The sequence below is a fragment of the Phascolarctos cinereus genome, unplaced genomic scaffold (assembly GCF_003287225.1).
Source record: "Phascolarctos cinereus isolate Bilbo 61053 unplaced genomic scaffold, phaCin_HiC Scaffold_3;HRSCAF=262, whole genome shotgun sequence".
Classification (NCBI taxonomy): domain Eukaryota; kingdom Metazoa; phylum Chordata; class Mammalia; order Diprotodontia; family Phascolarctidae; genus Phascolarctos; species Phascolarctos cinereus.
In genome coordinates, this window is record NW_027555736.1 from 175,115,577 (window position 1) to 175,134,975 (window position 19,399).

Genomic DNA, 19,399 nt, shown 5'->3' on the forward strand with positions numbered 1-19,399 from the left:
CTATGATATCTATAGCTACTCAAGAATTGACAGCAGAAAAAAATATCCGCCGTTCTTTCTACTCTGTCATACTAGGAAGTATGGTGCACTGGAAATAACAACAATCACAGCAAAAACAACCACAAAAAGTAACAATAATAATAAGTGACATTTACAGGGCACCTTAAAATTTACAAAATATGACAACAAGTTTTTCTATCTCCATTTTACAAATAAAGAAATTGGGGCTCAGAGAAGTTAAATGACTTACTTGTGTTCAATTCTCTTATGAGTGTCAAAGGTGGAACCCACATCTTCTTAATTCCAAGTCAAGAACCCTACCCACATTGAACTGAGAATCAGGAAGTCAGAGCTGTAGCCGGTCTTACCTAGGCCACTAACATTGTTTGATTTGACGAAGGAAGTGACTGCTCTGCACCTCAGGTTTCTTTGCCTGTAAAATGGGAGGGTTGGACTAGATGGTCTCTGTGGTTCTTTCCACTTCTAATATTCTACTTTCTATTAATCTTGTAAAAGCCTATGACTGTGTTTATATCAGGCTGTTAGATAGATCTTTTCCAAATCAAAGATATTAGTGAAACAATCATAGCAGTTCAATTGTTTTTTTTCTGTTTCATTGCCAGATTGTTTGGGAGGCAATGTATCATAATAGAAAAAAAAATAGGACTTAGAGTGCCTAAGTATAAGTTTCATCTTTTATACCAGCTAGTTATGTGGTTTTCGGTAAATGATTTAACTTTTTTCTGAGTTTATGCTTCTTCATTTTTAAGATGGGGATAATAATACCTTAAATACCTGCTTCACAGGGTTGCCGTGAAGATCAAATGAGATTATTTAAATAAAATGTCTTATACCTATTAAAGCCCCATATATTTCATTTGTTTCTTTGACCCAGTCTTGTGATTTCGTTTGTAAAGAGAATTCCTCGTGAGGAAACTTCTACCAATGTAAATCTACAACTACCCTGCAACTTAGAATCTTAGAGTTGACTGAGGTATTTAATTGACATGTCCAGAGTCATATAGGCAGTATATTTGATTTGAGGTCTTCCTGACTCTATAGGTAGTTCACAATGCACTACACAACACTCCCTCCCTCTCTAAATGTAAAGCATCATAATCATTAAACAGTCTAGGTAACAGTGAACTCGTGCTTTACAAAAAGGCTACATGTTACAAAAGTCTAAGATTTTTGAAGATGATACAACATGAATAGTGTCTTTGGCTTTTGACCACTTATAAGGATATTCCTAAAACAGAATGCATCTCAAATTTCATTATATCAATGCAATATAAAACCATAGAATCAAATCAGATTAAATAGAAATAATCTGCAAATTGATAAAGACTATTCTAAGCTAGAGTGGGAGCAGGGGCATATTCATCAAGAAAGTCACCTGGGAATCAATGAAAAGTTATATGCCGGGCCCTTAGTTTTTTCATGGCTGTCTTCACATCCTCATTTCTCAAAGTATAGATTGTAGGGTTTAAGAGAGGAGTAAAAATAGTATAAAACACAGACAGGACCTTATCCACAGAGAACCTACTGAAGGGCCACACATAAATGAAGATGCAGGGACCAAAGAAGAGTGTTACCACCGTGATATGGGCAGAACAAGTGGAAAGAGCCTTGGATGCACTCCCCCTTGAATGCTGCCATACAGTAACAAGGATGATTGTGTAAGAGATCATGAGAAGTAGGAAGCAGCTCATAGATAGCAACCCACTGTCAGCAATCATCAATATCCCCAGGACATAGGTGTCCGTGCAAGCAAGCTTGATCACAAGAGGAAGGTCACAAAAGAAGTTGTCCACAGTATTTGGCCCACAATAAGGCAAATTCACAGTAAAGGCTACTTGGCTGATAGAGTGAATAAAACCAATAACCCATGAAATGGTTACTAGTCCAATGCATGTCCTCCGGCTCATGATGGTCATATAATGCAAAGGTTTGCATATGGCTGCATATCTGTCATAGGCCATGGAGACCAGCAGCACCATCTCAGCACCACCAATGAAATGCAGGAAGAAAATCTGGGCCATGCATCCCCCAAAAGAAATGAGTTTCTTCTCACTGAGGAAATCCCTGATCAACTTGGGGGTAGCAAATGAGGCCAGCCACATATCCAGGAAAGAGAGGTTGCCCAGCAGGAAGTACATGGGAGAGGAATGAAGCTGGGGCTCAGAGATCACCGTGACCACAATGAGGAGGTTGCCCAGCACAGTGGCTATGTAGATCAGAGAAAAAAATACAAAGAAGAAAGACTGGAGTTGGAGGGAACTGGAGAGTCCACTCAGCACAAACTCAGACACCACTGAATAGTTTTGCTGATCCATTGACTCAGTCCTCAAACCTCATTCTGAATCTATCTAAAGATAAAAGAATTTGAAATAGAATGAAGAATAGCTGGAGGAGGGAGAAAAGAGGTTATGTTCACTGTATCCTGATTCCCAACCCCAACAGATAATCTTCTTTCTTCAGGAGTTCTTAGAAATAACTCTCTTCCATGATGATTGCATTCTAGAAACCTTTTCTTCCTCCCACTCCCACCCAACAGGGCAAGGAGTTGGAAATACTTGTATTAATTTTCCTATTGCAGAGTATAGTGGAAATAACAAAGACTTGGAGTTATAAGACCAGAGTCCCAATAACAGTTCTAGTATATTATGAGCCACATGAATGTGAATGAGTCACTGACATTAGCCTCTTCATTTGTAAAATAAGAATAAAAAATCAAATCAAGAGGTATATACACAATTTACCTTAAGAATTTTTTTCCTTGTAGGTAAAAATATATAGTGTTTAACTCATCTGCCTTCCTTTTAATTAAGAAGACAAAACTTTATTCATTGAGCTTGATAATAATAGTATTTAATAATTTTATAAATCAATAAGTCTATTAAGAAATTTATAACTTAATATTTACTAAAATAAATACTTCACTACTAGATTTTTGAGTAACTTCAAATTGCAATTGGCCAGATGAAGGAAATTTATAAGGAAACAGTAAGAAAGAATGCATAGGAAATACAAGACACATACAGAAAGAGACAGTGGAAGAAAGTAGAAGGAGATAGTGGTAAGGTGAGAAAATGAAAGACCTGTAGAGATACAGAGGTTCACAAGGCACTGATGTGCTAACTAGAGGATTCCCTATTCATGTGGGATAGAGATTTAAGCTTTATAAATTCATATCTGCTGTTTACTATTCTTTAATATTCTAATTAGTCTATGAGTTATTATTCATAGCTCTCTGACTATCTTAACCTTTAAATTTTTAATTATTTTAGTATCCATTCTGAATGGGTTAATCAGAACAACTTGCCCATATGGAAATTATGGGCTGCTGACAGCAATGACTGAAATAATAATAATACCCTGAAGACTAGATGAAATTCAGGTTAAGAATTGATTTGATCTCAAGCCCTGAAGTTCTCCACCTCTATTTGAGGGACAGGGGTGCCAAGTGATTCTGTGCTTACTATGAAATATATTAATACAATATAGCACAGCTAATTGTTACAAAACTTCAGATAAAGCATACTTCATCTCACTCCTCTAAATAAAAATCATATAGGAAAGACTTGTTTTTTTTTTTTAATTAAATGAGTATTTACCCTGTTCTGCAGTACCACTGTTTTAAAGGGATCACTAAACACACTATCCTATACTGTCAGAGACTGGAAGAGAAAATGAGAAAGGTAAGTGATAAGGGGTAGCTTGTCTCCTTGATAATACTACAAGATTTCTTAAATACAAAAAGGAAGGCATCCTAGAAAAACAAGAAATCAAATTGAATAAATGAACTTTCATAAGAACTTTTCAAGTTCAAAGGCTTCCTAAATATCATGACTCTTCTAATCTGTGCACATGTCATTGCTTGAGAAGTAAAATTGTATTTTAAGTATAAGACCTAGAAAATGGAACTAAGCTGAAGAGAGAAATTTGGTCTTCCCAGGAAATAATTCCATTGGCTCACAATTGGCTTCCAAATTCCCCTCATCATTTTTATGCTATTTTTTTGCTTTGATTTTGCTTAAACTACTTTAATTACTCACCTACATTAACATAAATTTCTAAAATAAATGCCTAATCTTTTTCATTTTGAAACCATAGATGCTGACAGAGGGATTGAGCTTATATTTTCCAATGACTGGGCTACATAAGAAAAAAAAATCCTTTTTAACAGGAATAGTTCCTTTTACTTCCCACAAAAACCCAATACAAAGCTTAAAATTTAAAGAGATCTGAGGCAACTGACACAAGTCAGGAAAGCTGTGTTATTGTTGGGCTGATAGAGAGAATATTTCTGTACCTTTAAAAAAAATATGAGTTTGACAAAAGTGAAACTCTTGTGATGTTAGTAGAATTATTTAAACATACTATTGAGACTCCCAATCATATTCACATTTGATGCCCTCAAATACGTATTTCAGGAAACTGCTTCTTACTCCTTACCAATTAAAAACAACATTAAAACAGATTTTTCAGCAAACACCTTGCCTGCCTTCCTTCCTCCTCCCCACCTCATGGCTTTCAGGGGTCGCTATTTGGGTGATGCCTAATAGCATTAATTTCCTAAATTTCAAAGTGTAAAATAAACACTAAAGAAAGAGGAAGAGGAAAGAAAAAAATGGAAAGAGGGAAATTAGGGAGACCAGAAAATGAAGGGGAAAAGCAAAAGGGGAGAGATAAATATTGTGAAATGGAAGCTGGCAAATCCTTGAAGTAGACCCCACATTTAGAGTTCTGTCCACTGACTTGTAATCAGTATTTTTGGAAGCGTTGTCTCCCTGCAATCTGTCAACACTATGGGATAAAAGTTTCTCAGCAGCGAAAATAGGCTGTTAATCATCATTGCATCAGATTCATAGCTGGAAAGTACCTTAGAAAAAACTGAGCTCTGTAGAAGCAACTCAAAGATACTTTTGTTTCACAGGAGTAGGTCAAGACAAAGGAATGAATTCAAGTGCATTCAATGTATTTATCACAATGCAACAGTTCTTTCTAGACAGAGATTTTACATCTTGGTCTACTGTTTTACACAATATACCATGGTGAAAAATGCTTAAAGTAGGTCTCGTAGGTGGTATTGCACACTCACAAGTATTTGTCCTGTTTACTGACTGTAGCCAAATATTAAATGATCTCTGCTTCTATTAGAACCTTTCCCTGTCATCAAAAAGACTTTCAAACATCAATGTAAAAACAGTCCAGGACAGCCTACCTGTATTGGTGTTTATAAAGGCAAAATGAAGTAGAAAGTTGAAGTGACTATCTGGTTAATTCAAAATAAAAGCTTCATAACTTGCTAATGAGTGAACTAAAAAAAAATGAACTTCCATGAAAGGATTATTCTATTTGGGTGACAGATACAATGCACCAGAAAACACAACTTTCATTGTGGAGAGCTGAATGGAAGCGTTACTATGTTTCCCTAGTTTCAGCTCTTAGCCCAATTTTATGAAAAGCACATTAGTAAGTATATGAGATTCTCAGCTTTCAAATGTTCACATTATCATCCCTTTTTCCTCCTTCCCTCTTTCATGCTAATTCTATTCCCATCTCTTATGGGACAGAGTATTTGAAAACCATTCTACCTTTATGGAGTTTTAAAATCTTTCTTTCTATCCACCTACTTCAAATCATCCTTTTTTACCTACCTCTTAAAAAAACAATCTGCAGGGGGGAAAAGAGCATTTTAAAGGGTTGGGGATCCCTCAGAGATTCTTGCCTTTCATGGGAATCATGTTCTGAACTTTGTAATACAGACATATATAGTTTTCAAACAAATCAAATTAATAAGCCTAAAATGATTGGCCAAGTAGTATTTTAGAGACTGGGGAATAATAAGTTGTCTTATTTTGGTGTAACTTGCCAATGATAAACCAAGTTCTTGTTCCCAGGGCAAAAACAGGAAGAAATGCTAAAATATTTTTTTTCTGATGTTAACTGTCTACATAGATGAAACTATATGGATAATTAAAATAATTATTATTATCCAGATAATAATGGTTGAGTTTTTTTCTTTGAAGCATCCATTGAGAGTGTGGTATGTGCAAACTCTAGTGTTCTTTGTGCGATACTGACCTACTTTTTAAAGTGACATAAAGACTGTAGCTACAAAACTATTAGCAAATGCCTGGGTTATTACAGTTCTCCACAACATGCCTCCAACAAGTGTCAGTATCAGAATTTCCAGCCCTGTTCTTTAATATTAACAACAATGATAGTTATCATTATCCCTTATGTTTGTATAGTACTTCAAAGTTTACAAAACACTTTTAACTAGATGATTTCATTGATTTCTCATAACAACTCTATAAGGTAGGGAGGGAAACTGAGGACATTAGGTACATAGGGGACTGAGACATTAAGTAAATTACCTGAGATTACACAGCTAGTCAGTAACACCTAAATTGTGTTTTTCTTACACCAGGACCGGTGGGGTGTTTTTTCCCCCTATAGTTCATATTATGAGGTTATGAATATGGGGATCTTTAAATTAAATATAAAAAGCATTTGAACCACTGATCTATTTTTAAGTCTCATAGACACAACTCAAATGATACTGAGTCTCACCCCATGAATGACACAAGATAAGAGTGAAGGATCTCCTTTCTCAACCCAAATCCTATTGCCCACTTTATGTGCTAGTTGCCTAGTCTCAGCTGGATGCTGATACCCTCCCCACAAATCCCTACCTTTGCCAGGGTAACCCAGAACCCACTGTACTCCAACCTTGTACCCACAACTCTGTTGCCATCAATCATTGGTTAGGGTCCATCTACGTTGCAATTCAAGGTCCAGGGGGCATTACATTTCACCTGCTGCTTTACTTGGAGTCCCTTTGGCAGATGGCCTTCCCACATGCCATGAAATGAAACTTCCCTTTAGATGGTGTCTTTCCTAAGTAGAATGTGAGCTCTTTGAGAATAGGATCTGTCTCAGTTTTCTATCTGCACCCTCATTGCTTAGCACAGTGTTTGATACACCAGTAAGTGCTTAATAAATGCATTCTTATTTATTTCATTTATGATATCTTTGGTTTAAGTGTATTGGAGAACAATGCAAAAAAAATCAAGATATTTTGAAGACTAGTCCTGAATATTACATGGCAATGAAATTCAGCAGGTAGATAGCACAATGGATATAGCATAGAATTTGGAGTCAGGAAGACCTGAATGCAAAATTTGCTGCAGGTACTTACTAGCTCTGCGTCCTTGCACGAGTCTCTTAACCTTTCTCAGACTTACTTTTTTCATCTGTATAGTGAGGACAATAATAACACTTCACAGGGTTGTTGTGAGGATTAAATGAGATAATATGTATAAATGTTTTACAAACCTTAAAATGCTATATGAATTCTAGTTACTTTGCTGTTGCTACTAAAGCAGTTTTTTCAGGGCTTTCATTCCAGAGATATGCTAAAGAATCTGACAGCTTTGGTAATTTGGTAATTTTGTCTCATGATCAGGAGCATGTGTTTCTTTGCCATCTTGGCCCCAGAGAGCATTGATCCAATAATTAAGGAGAGATAGGGCCTTCCAATTGCGACTTTCGGATCTTAGATTTAGATCTGGAAGGGATCTGAGAAGGTTTTTAGTCCAGTTCTTTTATTTTACAATGAGGAAACTGAATCTCAGAGAAATCAAGTGATTTGCCCTCCTTAGGAAGGTGGCAGAATTAGAATTTGAACCCAGGTTCTCTCATTTCAAACTGGTACACTTTCCACTATACTATAATAATAATATCAATACTAATTATTATTTTTTATTTATTTTTTAGTTTTCAACATTCACTTTCATAAGATTTTGAATTCCAAATTTTCTCCCCAACTCTTCCCTCCCCTTACCCCTAGATGGCATGCAGTCTGATACAGGCTCTACATATACATTCATATTGAACTTATTTTTCACATTACTCATGTTATAAAGAAGAATTTGAACCAATGGGAGAAACCATGAGAAAGAAGAAACAAACAAAAAAAGAAAAGAAAAAAAAGATCAAATAATGTGCTTCAATTCAGACTCCATCGTGCTTTTTCTGGATGTAGACAGCAGTTTCCATCATGAGTCCTTTGGAGTTGTTTTGGAGCCTTGCATTGCTGAGAGGAGATGACTCTGTCAAAATTAGTCAAACATTGCAGCTGTTACTGTGTACAATATTCTCCTGGTTCTGCTCACTTCACTCAACATCAGTTCATTTAAGTCTTTCCAAGTTTTTCTGATGTCCTCCTGCTCATCATTTCTTATAGCATAATAGTACTACATTACATTCATATAACACAACTTGTTCAGCCATTCCCCAGCTAATGGGGAATTCCCAGTTCTTGGCCACCACAAAAAGATCTGCTATAACTAGTGTTGTACATGTGAGTTTTTTTCGCTTTTGTATGATCTCTTTGGGATATAGCCCTAGAAGTTCTGGATCAAAAGGTGTGCACATTGTTATAGCCCTTTGGGTATAGTTCCAAATTGCTCTCCAAAATGGTTGGATCATTTCGCAACCCCACCAACAGTGCATTAGTGTTCCAATTTTCCCATATCTTCTCCAACATTTATCATTTTCCTGTTGGCCAATCTGATAGGTGTGATGTGGTACCTCAGAGTTGTTTTGATTTGCATTTCTCTAATCAATAGTGATTTAGAGCATTTTTCATATGACTATAAATGGCTTTAATTTCTTCATCTGAGAACTGCCTGTTCATATCCTTTGACCATTTATCAATTGGGGAATGACTTGTATTCTTACAAATTTGACTCAGTTCTCTATATATTTTAGAAATGAGACCTTTATGGTTGTAAAAATTCTTTCCCAGTTTTCTGCTTCCCTCCTGACCTTAATTGTATTGGCTTTGTTTGTGCAGAAACTTTTCAATTGAATGTAATCAAAATTATCCATTTTGCATTTTGTAATGTTCTCTATCTCCAGTTTGGTAATGGATTTTTCTGTTCTCCATAAATCTGATACATAAACTATTCCTTGTTCTTCCAGTTTGCTTATAGCATCAGCCTTTATATCTAAATCATGAACCCATTTTGACTTTATTTTGGTATATGGTGTGAGATTTCTGTCTATGCTTAGTTTCTGCCATACTATTTTCCAGTTTTCCCAGCAGTTTTTGTCAAATAGTGAATTCTTATCCCAGAAGCTGAAATCTTTGGGTTTGTCAAACAGTAGATTATTATAGTCATTGACTATTGTGTCTTGTGTGCCTAACCTATTCCATTGATCCACCATTCTATTTCTTAGCCAGTACCAAATCATTTTGATGATTGCTGCTTTATAACATAATTTCAGATCTTTTGCAGCTAGGCCACCTTCCCTTACATTTCTTTTCATTAATTCTCTTGATATTCTGGACCTTTTCTTCTTCTAGATGAATTTTTTTATTTTTTGTAGTTTGAATAAAATAATTTTGGCAATTACTAATTATTATTAATAATAGTAATTTGTATAACACTTTCTGGTATGCAAAGTGCTATAAAAATATCTCATCTGAGGCCCACAACCATCCTGGGAGGAAGGTGCTATTATTTTCCATGTCTTACAGATGATGGTAGTAAGGTTAAGTGACTCACCCAGGGTCACGTAACTGGTAACAGTCTGAAGCCATATTTAAATTAAGGTCTTCCTGATGCCAAGTCCAACACTCTTTCCCTTGTAACTATTTGCTGTGTCTAATGATGGCTTTCATTTAAAAGCTATCATGTCAAATTCATTGCTACTCTATGTCTTATATAGTATTCTCCTTGTTTACCCATTTAGTTTCAAATCACATATATTCTTCAGAAAATCTCTGATTAGCTCTCCTGTGCCACCTAAAATTTAATATGACTAAGATACATTTCCTTGTCTTCTCCACAAAGCCTACCTGATTATTCAACTACCTGCTTCATGATATTATTTCCAAAGCATTTCTAGTGCATCTGAGAGTGGATCAGAAACGCAGTAGCTAAACTTGCCTGTTTGAAAGGTAATGATTACATGATTCTGACTTGTTGCTGTCTCCAAACCATATGAGCAGAATAAAATTCCATAAGCCAAATTATGCAACTCATAGAATAGCTCTTCAACTCCCTTACAAAAAGTACAACTGAATCTAGCAAAAAGATGGGGCCTGTTATGGCACCATGAGATTCATTTACCTAAATCATTTCCTCTTCATATATAACTAAGATGGACTATGGAAGGCATGAGCAAACATTTATGCCATTATGAATGGGCATCATGACTGCATAATAATTCCATGCATAACACAGAAGAAAAACTTTTAAAAATGGTATATCTTATTGATTGATATAACTCTATATGGCTGACAAAATATGACATAGGTAACACAAGTATCATATAAAAATGAAGATATCTTGTTTGCACAACTGATGTCAGTTTAGACAGTATTTTTTAAAGAATTATAGTATCCTAGAGATAGATCTAGAAGGGACCTTAAGGAAGATCTTTTTTTACAACCTTTTTTTTTTTTTACAGATGAGGAACCTGAGGGCTACAGAGATTGTTACTTGCACAAATTCACAATCAATCAATGAATGATTCAACAAATATTTGTTTGGTGCCTATTACATGCCAGGCACTGGGAATGTAAAGGCAAAATTTTAAGTGATTTATATTCTGTTATAGGAAGTAGTATGTGCATATAGAAATAAATATCGAACAAATATACATGCAAAATAATACAAGGTAGTTGAGGGGACCACAACTTGGGAAAGTAGGAAAGGCATAATATGAAAGGTGGTGCTTGTACTGAGACTTGAAGTATGGAATTATAGGTCCAGCCACCCACCCAGGTCCCTAAAAATGAAAAACAAAAACAAAACAAAACCACAAGAAGTTAAAATGAGGTGGAATATGAAACACATCTACAAAAGTAGGTTGGAAACAGTTTGCAGAGGGCTTTTTGCCAAGCTGAGGAATTTGTGTTTTGTCCTAGAGATAATAAAGGAGCAGGGAAGTGACATGACTATGCAAAAACTGGAGAGACAATGAGAGACAAAAATACAGTCTCTTCCCTCTGGGAGCTCATATTCTATGGTGCAGAAAATATGCAAATGCATGTATTACTTACATACATGGAGAAGAGATAGAAATGATACAGTTACACCCAAAGAGAGATGCAAATATAGAGCTGAGATGGGGATGACATTATTCTGAAAAAGTACACATAGACTTCACCAGACTTGAATAAGATCCATGTCACAAAAATAAGATTAAGGACCTTGACTCTGGAAATTTAACCCCAAATTCTTCCAGACCTGCAATGTACCAGCAGAAGACAAGGTTTTGATCTTACTCCTTTCCCAAATCATGACACTATCCCTTGCTGCTTCTTGGATCCATCCAAGTTGGCATTGAAACTCCATGGATGGATTTAGGAAACTTAGTCTAGGAATTTAGAATGGTTCTAGAAATTCTTCATCTTGGTCACTTTCATCAGGCACATACTTTCCATGGTACTCATAGATTCCTGAAGGAGCCATGTGAATACATAAAATTCCCTTAAGGGAATTGATTCTGTTTGTCTAGCCAATTTCTATTTATCTAGCCTCCCAGCTCTAATTCTCCTTTATCTGTCTCTACTGTCCCTTTTAAAGGCTGTGTTCAAGGGGGTGGCCCAAGTCTATAATTTGGTGGTGAGTCAATCCATAATTTTCAATGTGATAACAGTGGGACAGTGAAGGAAATGGTACAGAATTCACATCTTATCAAAAAGACATCATCAATGTCTTTATCAGAAAGAATAGCAAATATCTAGGACAATTTCTTGACACATTCTTGGAGGGCATTCCTGCTGAAAGGACAATAGTTCTCTTAGGAAATGGTGCTTGTGATGCCCTGGAGTGGCTTTCATGGATGAAGACTTTAAGGAGGAAATGACTTCAAGTTCCTGTCTCTGGCAGGCACACCCTCCCACACACAAACCCCTCCACACACACTCCGATCTCAATACAAAGAAGAACATTGCCAATTCAGACCTAGAAGGAAGATAAGAGCTTCATCATTGGGCAGCATACATACTAATATACTTTGAGAGAAAGAAATATTTTAGACATTACAAAAAGAAAAAAAATAGCTCCTCTGATACTTAGCTCATTACAAGACTTTCGATGTCCTTCCAATGAGAAAGAACTTCTGTCAGAAGAGTCATTTTGCCAAATTATATTCCTTTAAAATGTCCAGAGAAGAAAGTTCTTCAAAATTCTCAATTATAAGTTGTGCTTGGAATTTATTTGTCGATTGTGTATTTTCTTAATGGCTGCCTTTACCTCCTGGTTCCTCAGTGTATAGATAATGGGATTCAATAAGGGTGTGAAAATTGTATAAAATACAGAAAGTATCTTATCAACAGAATATCTGCTGCAAGGCCACACATAGATGAAGACACATGGTGCAAAGAATAAAGTTACCACCATAATGTGAGCTGACAGAGTGGAGAGAGCCTTGGAAGACCCACCAGTGGTTCGGTGCCGAACAGAATAGATTATGATTGTGTAAGAGAAGAGTAAAAGAACGAAACAGATGAGGGACAGGAGCCCACTATCAGCAATTATCAGGAGCTGTAGCACATAGGTATCTCTACATGCTAACTTGATCACCAAGGGAAGGTCACAGAAGAAACTGTCCACAGTATTGGGTCCACAGAAAGGCAAATTCAACATAAAAGCCATCTGGCTTGATGAGTGCACAAAACCAACTGCATATGAAGTCAATACCAGTCCCAGAAGCACCCGATGGTTCATAATAGTCACGTAGTGGAGGGGTTTACATATGGCAACATATCTATCAATTGCCATGGCAACAAGCAGCATCATTTCACTTCCACCAAGAATGTGCATAAAGAACATCTGGGAGAAACATCCCCACCAGGAGATAGTCTTGTGCTCTCGGAGAAAGTCCACAATCATCTTTGGGGTAGCAAAGGAGCCCAAGATCATGTCAATTAAAGAAAGGTTTGCCAGCAGAAAATACATTGGGGTGTGAAGACAAGAGTCAAAGGTCACAGTGATCAAGATGAGCAGGTTTCCTAATACAATTCCAATATATACCATAGAAAACCCCAGGAAGAAGAAAATTTGGAGATTTGGGGATTTGGTCAGTCCTAGCAAGATGAACTCAGACACTACAGAATAGTTTTCCAGCTCCATTTTCTTGAACCACGTTCCAAGCGTTTGAAAGAAGGGAGATAGAGAAATGAGTTGTAATTATTGAAAAGGAATATTGATATCCAATGCTATTATCCAATACATTGTAAAATTAACTGCCCTCATCTTCTTTGGTTTTAGAAGGAATAAAATAAGTATTTATTAGATGTATCAAGGACTTTATATACATTATGTCATCTGATTACCACAATAACCCTGGGAGGCAGATGCTATTATTATTCCCTACAGAAACGGAGGGAAACAGTAGTTCAATTACTTGCCCAGTGTCACACAGTAAGTGTCTGAGATCAAATTTGAACCCAGGTCTTACTGACTCCTAGTGTAGCACTTTATCTACCTTGCCACCAGCTGCCACAGTTTTAGACTCTGTTTCCCCTTTCATTGAGATAAGCTCTTATGACCTCTCCTCTTCATGTACCTCTCTGTGTACCTCTCTGTGTACCTCTCCATGTACCTCTCCGTGTACCTCTCCATATACCTCTCCATGTACCTCTCCCTGTACCTCTCCCTGTACCTCTCCCCTTTATTTAGTACAAGACTGGTAAACTCCCCTAGATTTCCCTTCAATACTCTGATATTTTGTTTCATTGAGATGAGCTCATGAAGAATCATCACTATTCATTTTATAAGCTCACTAAATGACAAAATATAACCATATAATCAATGAATATCCCAGCCATTTTCTGAATCTGAAATCTCTTTCTTCAGGAAAACTAGGTCTTTGCTGGTCTTTTTTTTTTCTTTTATTATTATGTTTTCCTCCTCAAACATATATGATATCTCTTTTAATCAGAGCTTTGTCGACCGTAACCTTTCTTGTCCCTGGGACATGACAGATGCAGAAAGAAAAAGCAAAAGGTTCTAGTGGACTACAAAAAGGAAGAGAATCTGGGAGAGGAAATCATTTGTTTTGAGTCACTGTGAAACTCACACTCCTTGGGATTTTGAGATTTGAGAATTGCTTTTCTTTTTATCTCCATTTCCACTTCTATGTGGGACCTTTTCTAGATCCTTTCTAATCTGAAACAAACTCCAATGAAAGCAAAAGATCAGGATGAGGGACCCTGGAAAAATGAAGAGATTTGAAGTTTAGTGCCTTCTTTAAAGGAATGGAGGACTGGGAAAGTGTAGAAACCTGTCACAAAATACTTCTTGGGATATGCTTACCTCTTAAATTGCCAGAATAAACAGGACTAGGGAACTAGCAAACAGTATGTCGTGAACTATGCTACCCATTTACAGAATTACAGTAAGGAAGACTGAGGAAGGACAAGGAAAGTAGGCAGTTGAGTGTTCTAATAGTCCATAATTCTATGTTTTTTATGCAATTCAGAGTCAGCTGAGAATTTCATAAGTGCTTTGAGAATCAGGGACCTAGCTTGAATCTTAGGATACTGTAACATAATTCAGTCTCTCTATACGTTACTGCCCAAATCATCTCCTTATTGCAGTGTCACTCTCCTGCTCAGAAATCTTATGGGCCTCCCTATTGCTTGGCAAAACGAAGTCCAAGCTTCTCATTCCCTTTGAATGGAAGATACTTCTATACTTCACATACCCCTCTTTACCTCCTCATCCCACTAAGCCCACCTATCACAGACTCACAAAACATAGAGTGTAGACTTAGAGCTTAAAGGGACCTTTGAGGTTATCTACTTCATCCTCCTCATTTTTTATGGAAACTAAGGCCCAAAGAAATTGTGGTTTGCCCAAGGTCCCATAGGAGGTAAGTGACTGAACTAAGAAACAAAGCAAATTTTTGGACTCTTTTGAGTCTGAAACAAGTGCTATCTCCACAGAAACATGATGTCTCTGCCTGTTAAAAACCTTACCATTCTTTTTGCTTTACTTTTATTTACTGTATTTTTAATGCATGCAATACAACAAGCATTTCCATAGCATAGTGTAGTTTAAATATGATTGCACATGAAACTGCGAGTCTATTATGTACAACTTACTATTCCTTTCAAATATAATAAAGTTGTCATGTAATTTTTTTCCCTCCCTCACCCTAGAAATGGCTACCATTACACACACACACACACACACACACACACACACACACACACACACACAACAAAAGTATTCTATCCATACTTCTATTTATCAGTTCCTTCACTAGCTGCAGGTAGTAGCTTCCTTCATAGATCCTTCCTAGTTAATTTGGGTATTTATAATAGTCAAAGTGACTTATTTGCTCAAAGTTTTTCTTAAAACAATATTGCTGTTAGGACATACAAAGTTCTCTTGGTTCTGCTCATTTTGCTCTTCATTATTTCATGCAAGTCTATCAAAGTTTTTCTAAGATCATTGAGCCCATAATTTCTTATAGCACATTCTTGAAGACTGGCTCTAATCCCAACTGCCCTGACACTTTCCTTGATTTCCCCAATTGAAAGTGATCTCATTCTCTTCTGTTTTATATTCTATTGCTTGCCTTGTTTAATCAATCTATAAGCATTTAATAAGGCCTATGATATACCAGGCACTGGTGCAGTGGATAGAGTCCCAGACCTCTAGTCAGGAAGACCTGAACTCAGGTCTGGCCTCAGATACTTACCAACTAGGTGACACCAGGCAAGTCACTTAATCTCTTTTTGTGTCAGTTTCCTCATCTGTAAAATGGGGGTAATAGCACTTAATTCCCAGTGTTATTGCGAGGCTCTTATGAGATAATTATAAAGAATTTATCATGGTGCTTGGCACAGAGTAAGTGTTCTATTAATGCTAGCTATTGTTATGTTAACTGGTGGGTATATAGTTGCAGAAGTAAAATAGTACCTTTCCAGGAGTTTAAGTCTATTGTGGGAAAACCATGTGAAATAATGTCATCATTATTCAATCCTTTTCTGTATTTCATGTTTAAGAATCTAGACAGCATAAGGCATAATGAATAAAACTACCTAGGGCTGGGGCAGCTAGGTGGTGCAGTGGATACAGCACCAGCCCTGGAGTCAGGAGGACCTGAGTTCAAATCTGGCCTCAGACACATAATACTTACTAGCTTGTGACCGCGGGGAAGTCACTTAACCCCATTGCCTAGCCAAAAAAACCAAAAACAAACAAAATAAAACAATCAAACAAACAAACAAAAACTACCTGGGTCTACAGGAAAATACACACACCAAAACAAACAAAAACAAAACCAGGAAAAGCACCCAGATAGATAACCCATCCAGAAAAATGGACTCTGTAGTCCACAGCTCTGCTACAGTGAGGTTTCACATGGATCTCTTAATCTTCTTCTTATCAACATATTGTGCTTTACAGCCACACTATAATGGCCGGTTTAGAAACATCAGTGAAGAGGACTGGAATTTACCTACTTTTACCCACCTACCTATAGGAGGTCTCAAAAAAGTAGAGAGGGGGGCATGTGAAGTTGGTTTTATTGGCAGCAACCTCTAGTTGGCTATTCCTAGGACTTCTCTTCCTCCTCCCCATTCCTAGGAGCAAAGGATCCTAACTCTTTCTTGCCATATGTAGGAGGAAATAGTTCCTACTTGCATGGCACAGACACCCCTCTGTCTCTCCATTGCCATGAAGTGCTGTTGCCAGGGTTTCTACAAATAGCTGTTGTTAGTCAGCCTCCTTTCTCAACATCAGCTATTCAGCACTAACTGGAGTGCTTTTCATTGTTTAGCATTTGCCACACTCTCTCTCTTTCTCCTCGTCTCTCAAATGGCTGCTTTGTGCTAATACATTCTGTTCCTATGCCTATTTAGTACTTTCAGGGATCTTTCAGAAGCGGCAAACAGCTCCTCCTTTACTCTCTCTTCTCAAGGCCTCCCAAGCTAGGGCAGAGGCTTGCATTTATCTCATCTTCCAAGAGCTAATCTTTATGAGATTAAGTCCTTTGAATGTCCATTCTCACAGAGAAGTATGTTGGTCATTCAATTTTCCTGGGTTATCTTTCCTTAGGATTTCAGCTGCTACAGCTGGATATTAGGAGGGTGGCATATTTTCCTCAAAGCCAGGTTCAGAGAAGGAACAAAGGCTTGAGTTGTAATCAAGGCTGCCTTATCCTTTGCTGCCCAGACATCATCTCTCCTGAAGCCATGTTGATTACCTCCAAAACCACCTGACTTGTGAAACCACTGTTACCCTACTGAATCCGTGTAATAGCTGTTGCTGACAACACTATCCTCTATCCATTGTTGTCCCTTGATCTGTAAAAATCCCAGAAAGTCTAGTATTGCCATATTCTAGGAGACTGAGGACTCTGGGTAGCTTCTCCTTATCGAGTCTCAGGGCTTCCATAGCTTTCTGAGGGCTCTTCTACGGTTTCATCTCTAAGCCAAATGGCACTACCAGGTTAGAATATCAGGCTCACCATACTGGGATTACAAACCATTATCAGCCCCTTTCTGCCATCTCCTCCAAGGAGTGAACTCCAAATCACTGCTCAGAAGAAATCAGACTTTTTGATATCCCAGTAGCTATAGACTCCTTAGTGCTGACACTACCTCTATTTCTTAACCTCAAGATAGGAAGACCTGATTTGAATTAAACAGTCATATCAGATGCCTAGGTACAAGATGTTCTTGTCAATAGGTCATTTAAATTCTTTTTTAAAAGCCCTTTCTAAATATTTCCCTTAATACTGCTTCATACCATGTTCAGATTATTCAGTTTTTAAATTTTGTTAATATGTATTATCAAAAGCATTTTTTCCTGACAAAATCGTAACATAGCTATAGTCTCAGCTCATTTGTGAAAAAAAAGAGTCCCTCTTTCATCGCCATCATGCCCTACATACAGTCTAAAAATCTGAGAGTTCCACAATAAGGGCTTCTCCCATAACAGATGATTGGTCTAATATAGGGCAATTTTCTCTCCTCCATACTCTTTGGAAAGAGATTAAGGTTTTGTTTGTTTGTTTGTTTTTTAGAAAATTTGCGAGTAGATTTTGAAGGCTAATATCTGATCCTACTCCTCCTAGAAGGATGGCAAATTCAGGTAGCAGCAATGCCATTGGAGATGTAAAGACTGGGAAAGTCACCAAGGTCCCCTATATGTAAATGTATCAGGTACACTATGAGATGAGCAATCACTCCATCCAGTTCCTGAAGCTGTTTTCCTAGTTTGTGATTGACCTCCATCAGATTCTATGGGAACCAGGAGGTGGGGATGGAGGTGGAATGTAGTTCAAATCTGTAGTTTTGGAATTACTGTCAAGATACTAGAACTGTTGATTGTCTCTCAGTCTCTCAAATGGACAATATGTCCTGATCACCAGGAGACCTAGAGTAGCAAAAGATCTAATTGATGAAAGAGATAGCATAGTAAAGACAAGAGAGCACTAGATTTTAAGTCAATCAACCTAAATTCTTATGTGGTGTTAGATGCTGTATCAGTTTAGGTAAAGATCATAAAATCACTTCAAGATTTGAAAATTGTTTTACACCTAATATTTCATTTCATCCTTACAACAACCATGTGAAGTAGGTGTTTTTTGCTTATTGCTTTTTTGCAGATGAAGAAACTGAAACTTAAAGGAGTTGTGACTTGCCCAGAGTCACACAGCAAAGAAATATCTCCCCAGTTAGATTTTTAGTTCCTTGAGAGCAGAGATTGTCTTTTATCTTTCTCTTGATTCCCCAGCTCTTAGCACAGTGCCTGGCACATAGGAGGTGCTTAACAAATGTTTATTGGCTGATTGTTAAAATTCAGATTTTCCTGACTCTAACTCCAAGCATATTAACTAATATATTACCTAGCTATTATGTGTGTCAGTTTGTTTTTGCCACTAACTGGCTCCATTACCTCTGTTACATAACACTTCATCTTCTTCAAAGATCTCATTTTCATCAGTCATAAAATGGCACTTATTTCCATCTGTGAAGCCTATGACCCCTTGTTTAGCACTTCCACTTGAATTGTTTTCTTTTTTTATAAAAAGGTTTCAATTCTGATTCAGTCTTGACCATTAAAACAATATCTCCTCCTCCAGTTCTTTCTGTCCTATCCATTCTACCAGGTTGCATACAGTTTTTCTATATTATTCCTACCTATACAGTTCCATACATCATTAAAGGTAAATAAGCAAGCATACCATTATATTAGCTAATATATATTTTAATGATGTTTTATTCACCTACCACTTATAGTGAAGGCTCCCAGGAATTAGAATATTTAGGAATAATGATAATATGGAGATTGACTCTACAATTTAATGGTGTTCTTCTTTGAATGAAGACTTAAGTAGATAGACAAAC

The 19,399-nt window shown here is 37.0% G+C and overlaps 2 protein-coding genes across 2 annotated transcripts; both read right to left on the minus strand.

Moving 5' to 3' along the window:
- Positions 1 to 1,403: 1,403 nt before the first annotated feature.
- Positions 1,404 to 2,336, minus strand: OR4K14 (olfactory receptor family 4 subfamily K member 14). The gene has a single exon (XM_020998548.1). It carries the CDS (start codon positions 2,334 to 2,336, stop codon positions 1,404 to 1,406), a length of 933 nt encoding a protein of 310 aa, XP_020854207.1.
- Positions 2,337 to 12,224: 9,888 nt separating this feature from the next.
- On the minus strand, positions 12,225 to 13,163 carry OR4K13 (olfactory receptor family 4 subfamily K member 13). Its single transcript, XM_020989706.1, has one exon. It carries the CDS (start codon positions 13,161 to 13,163, stop codon positions 12,225 to 12,227), a length of 939 nt encoding a protein of 312 aa, XP_020845365.1.
- Positions 13,164 to 19,399: the final 6,236 nt, after the last annotated feature.

Excerpts from the sequence above, each read along its gene's own strand:
- OR4K14 (XM_020998548.1), bottom strand. The coding sequence starts at position 2,336 with ATGGATCAGCAAAACTATTCAGTGGTGTCTGAGTTTGTGCTGAGTGGA.
- OR4K13 (XM_020989706.1), bottom strand. The coding sequence starts at position 13,163 with ATGGAGCTGGAAAACTATTCTGTAGTGTCTGAGTTCATCTTGCTAGGA.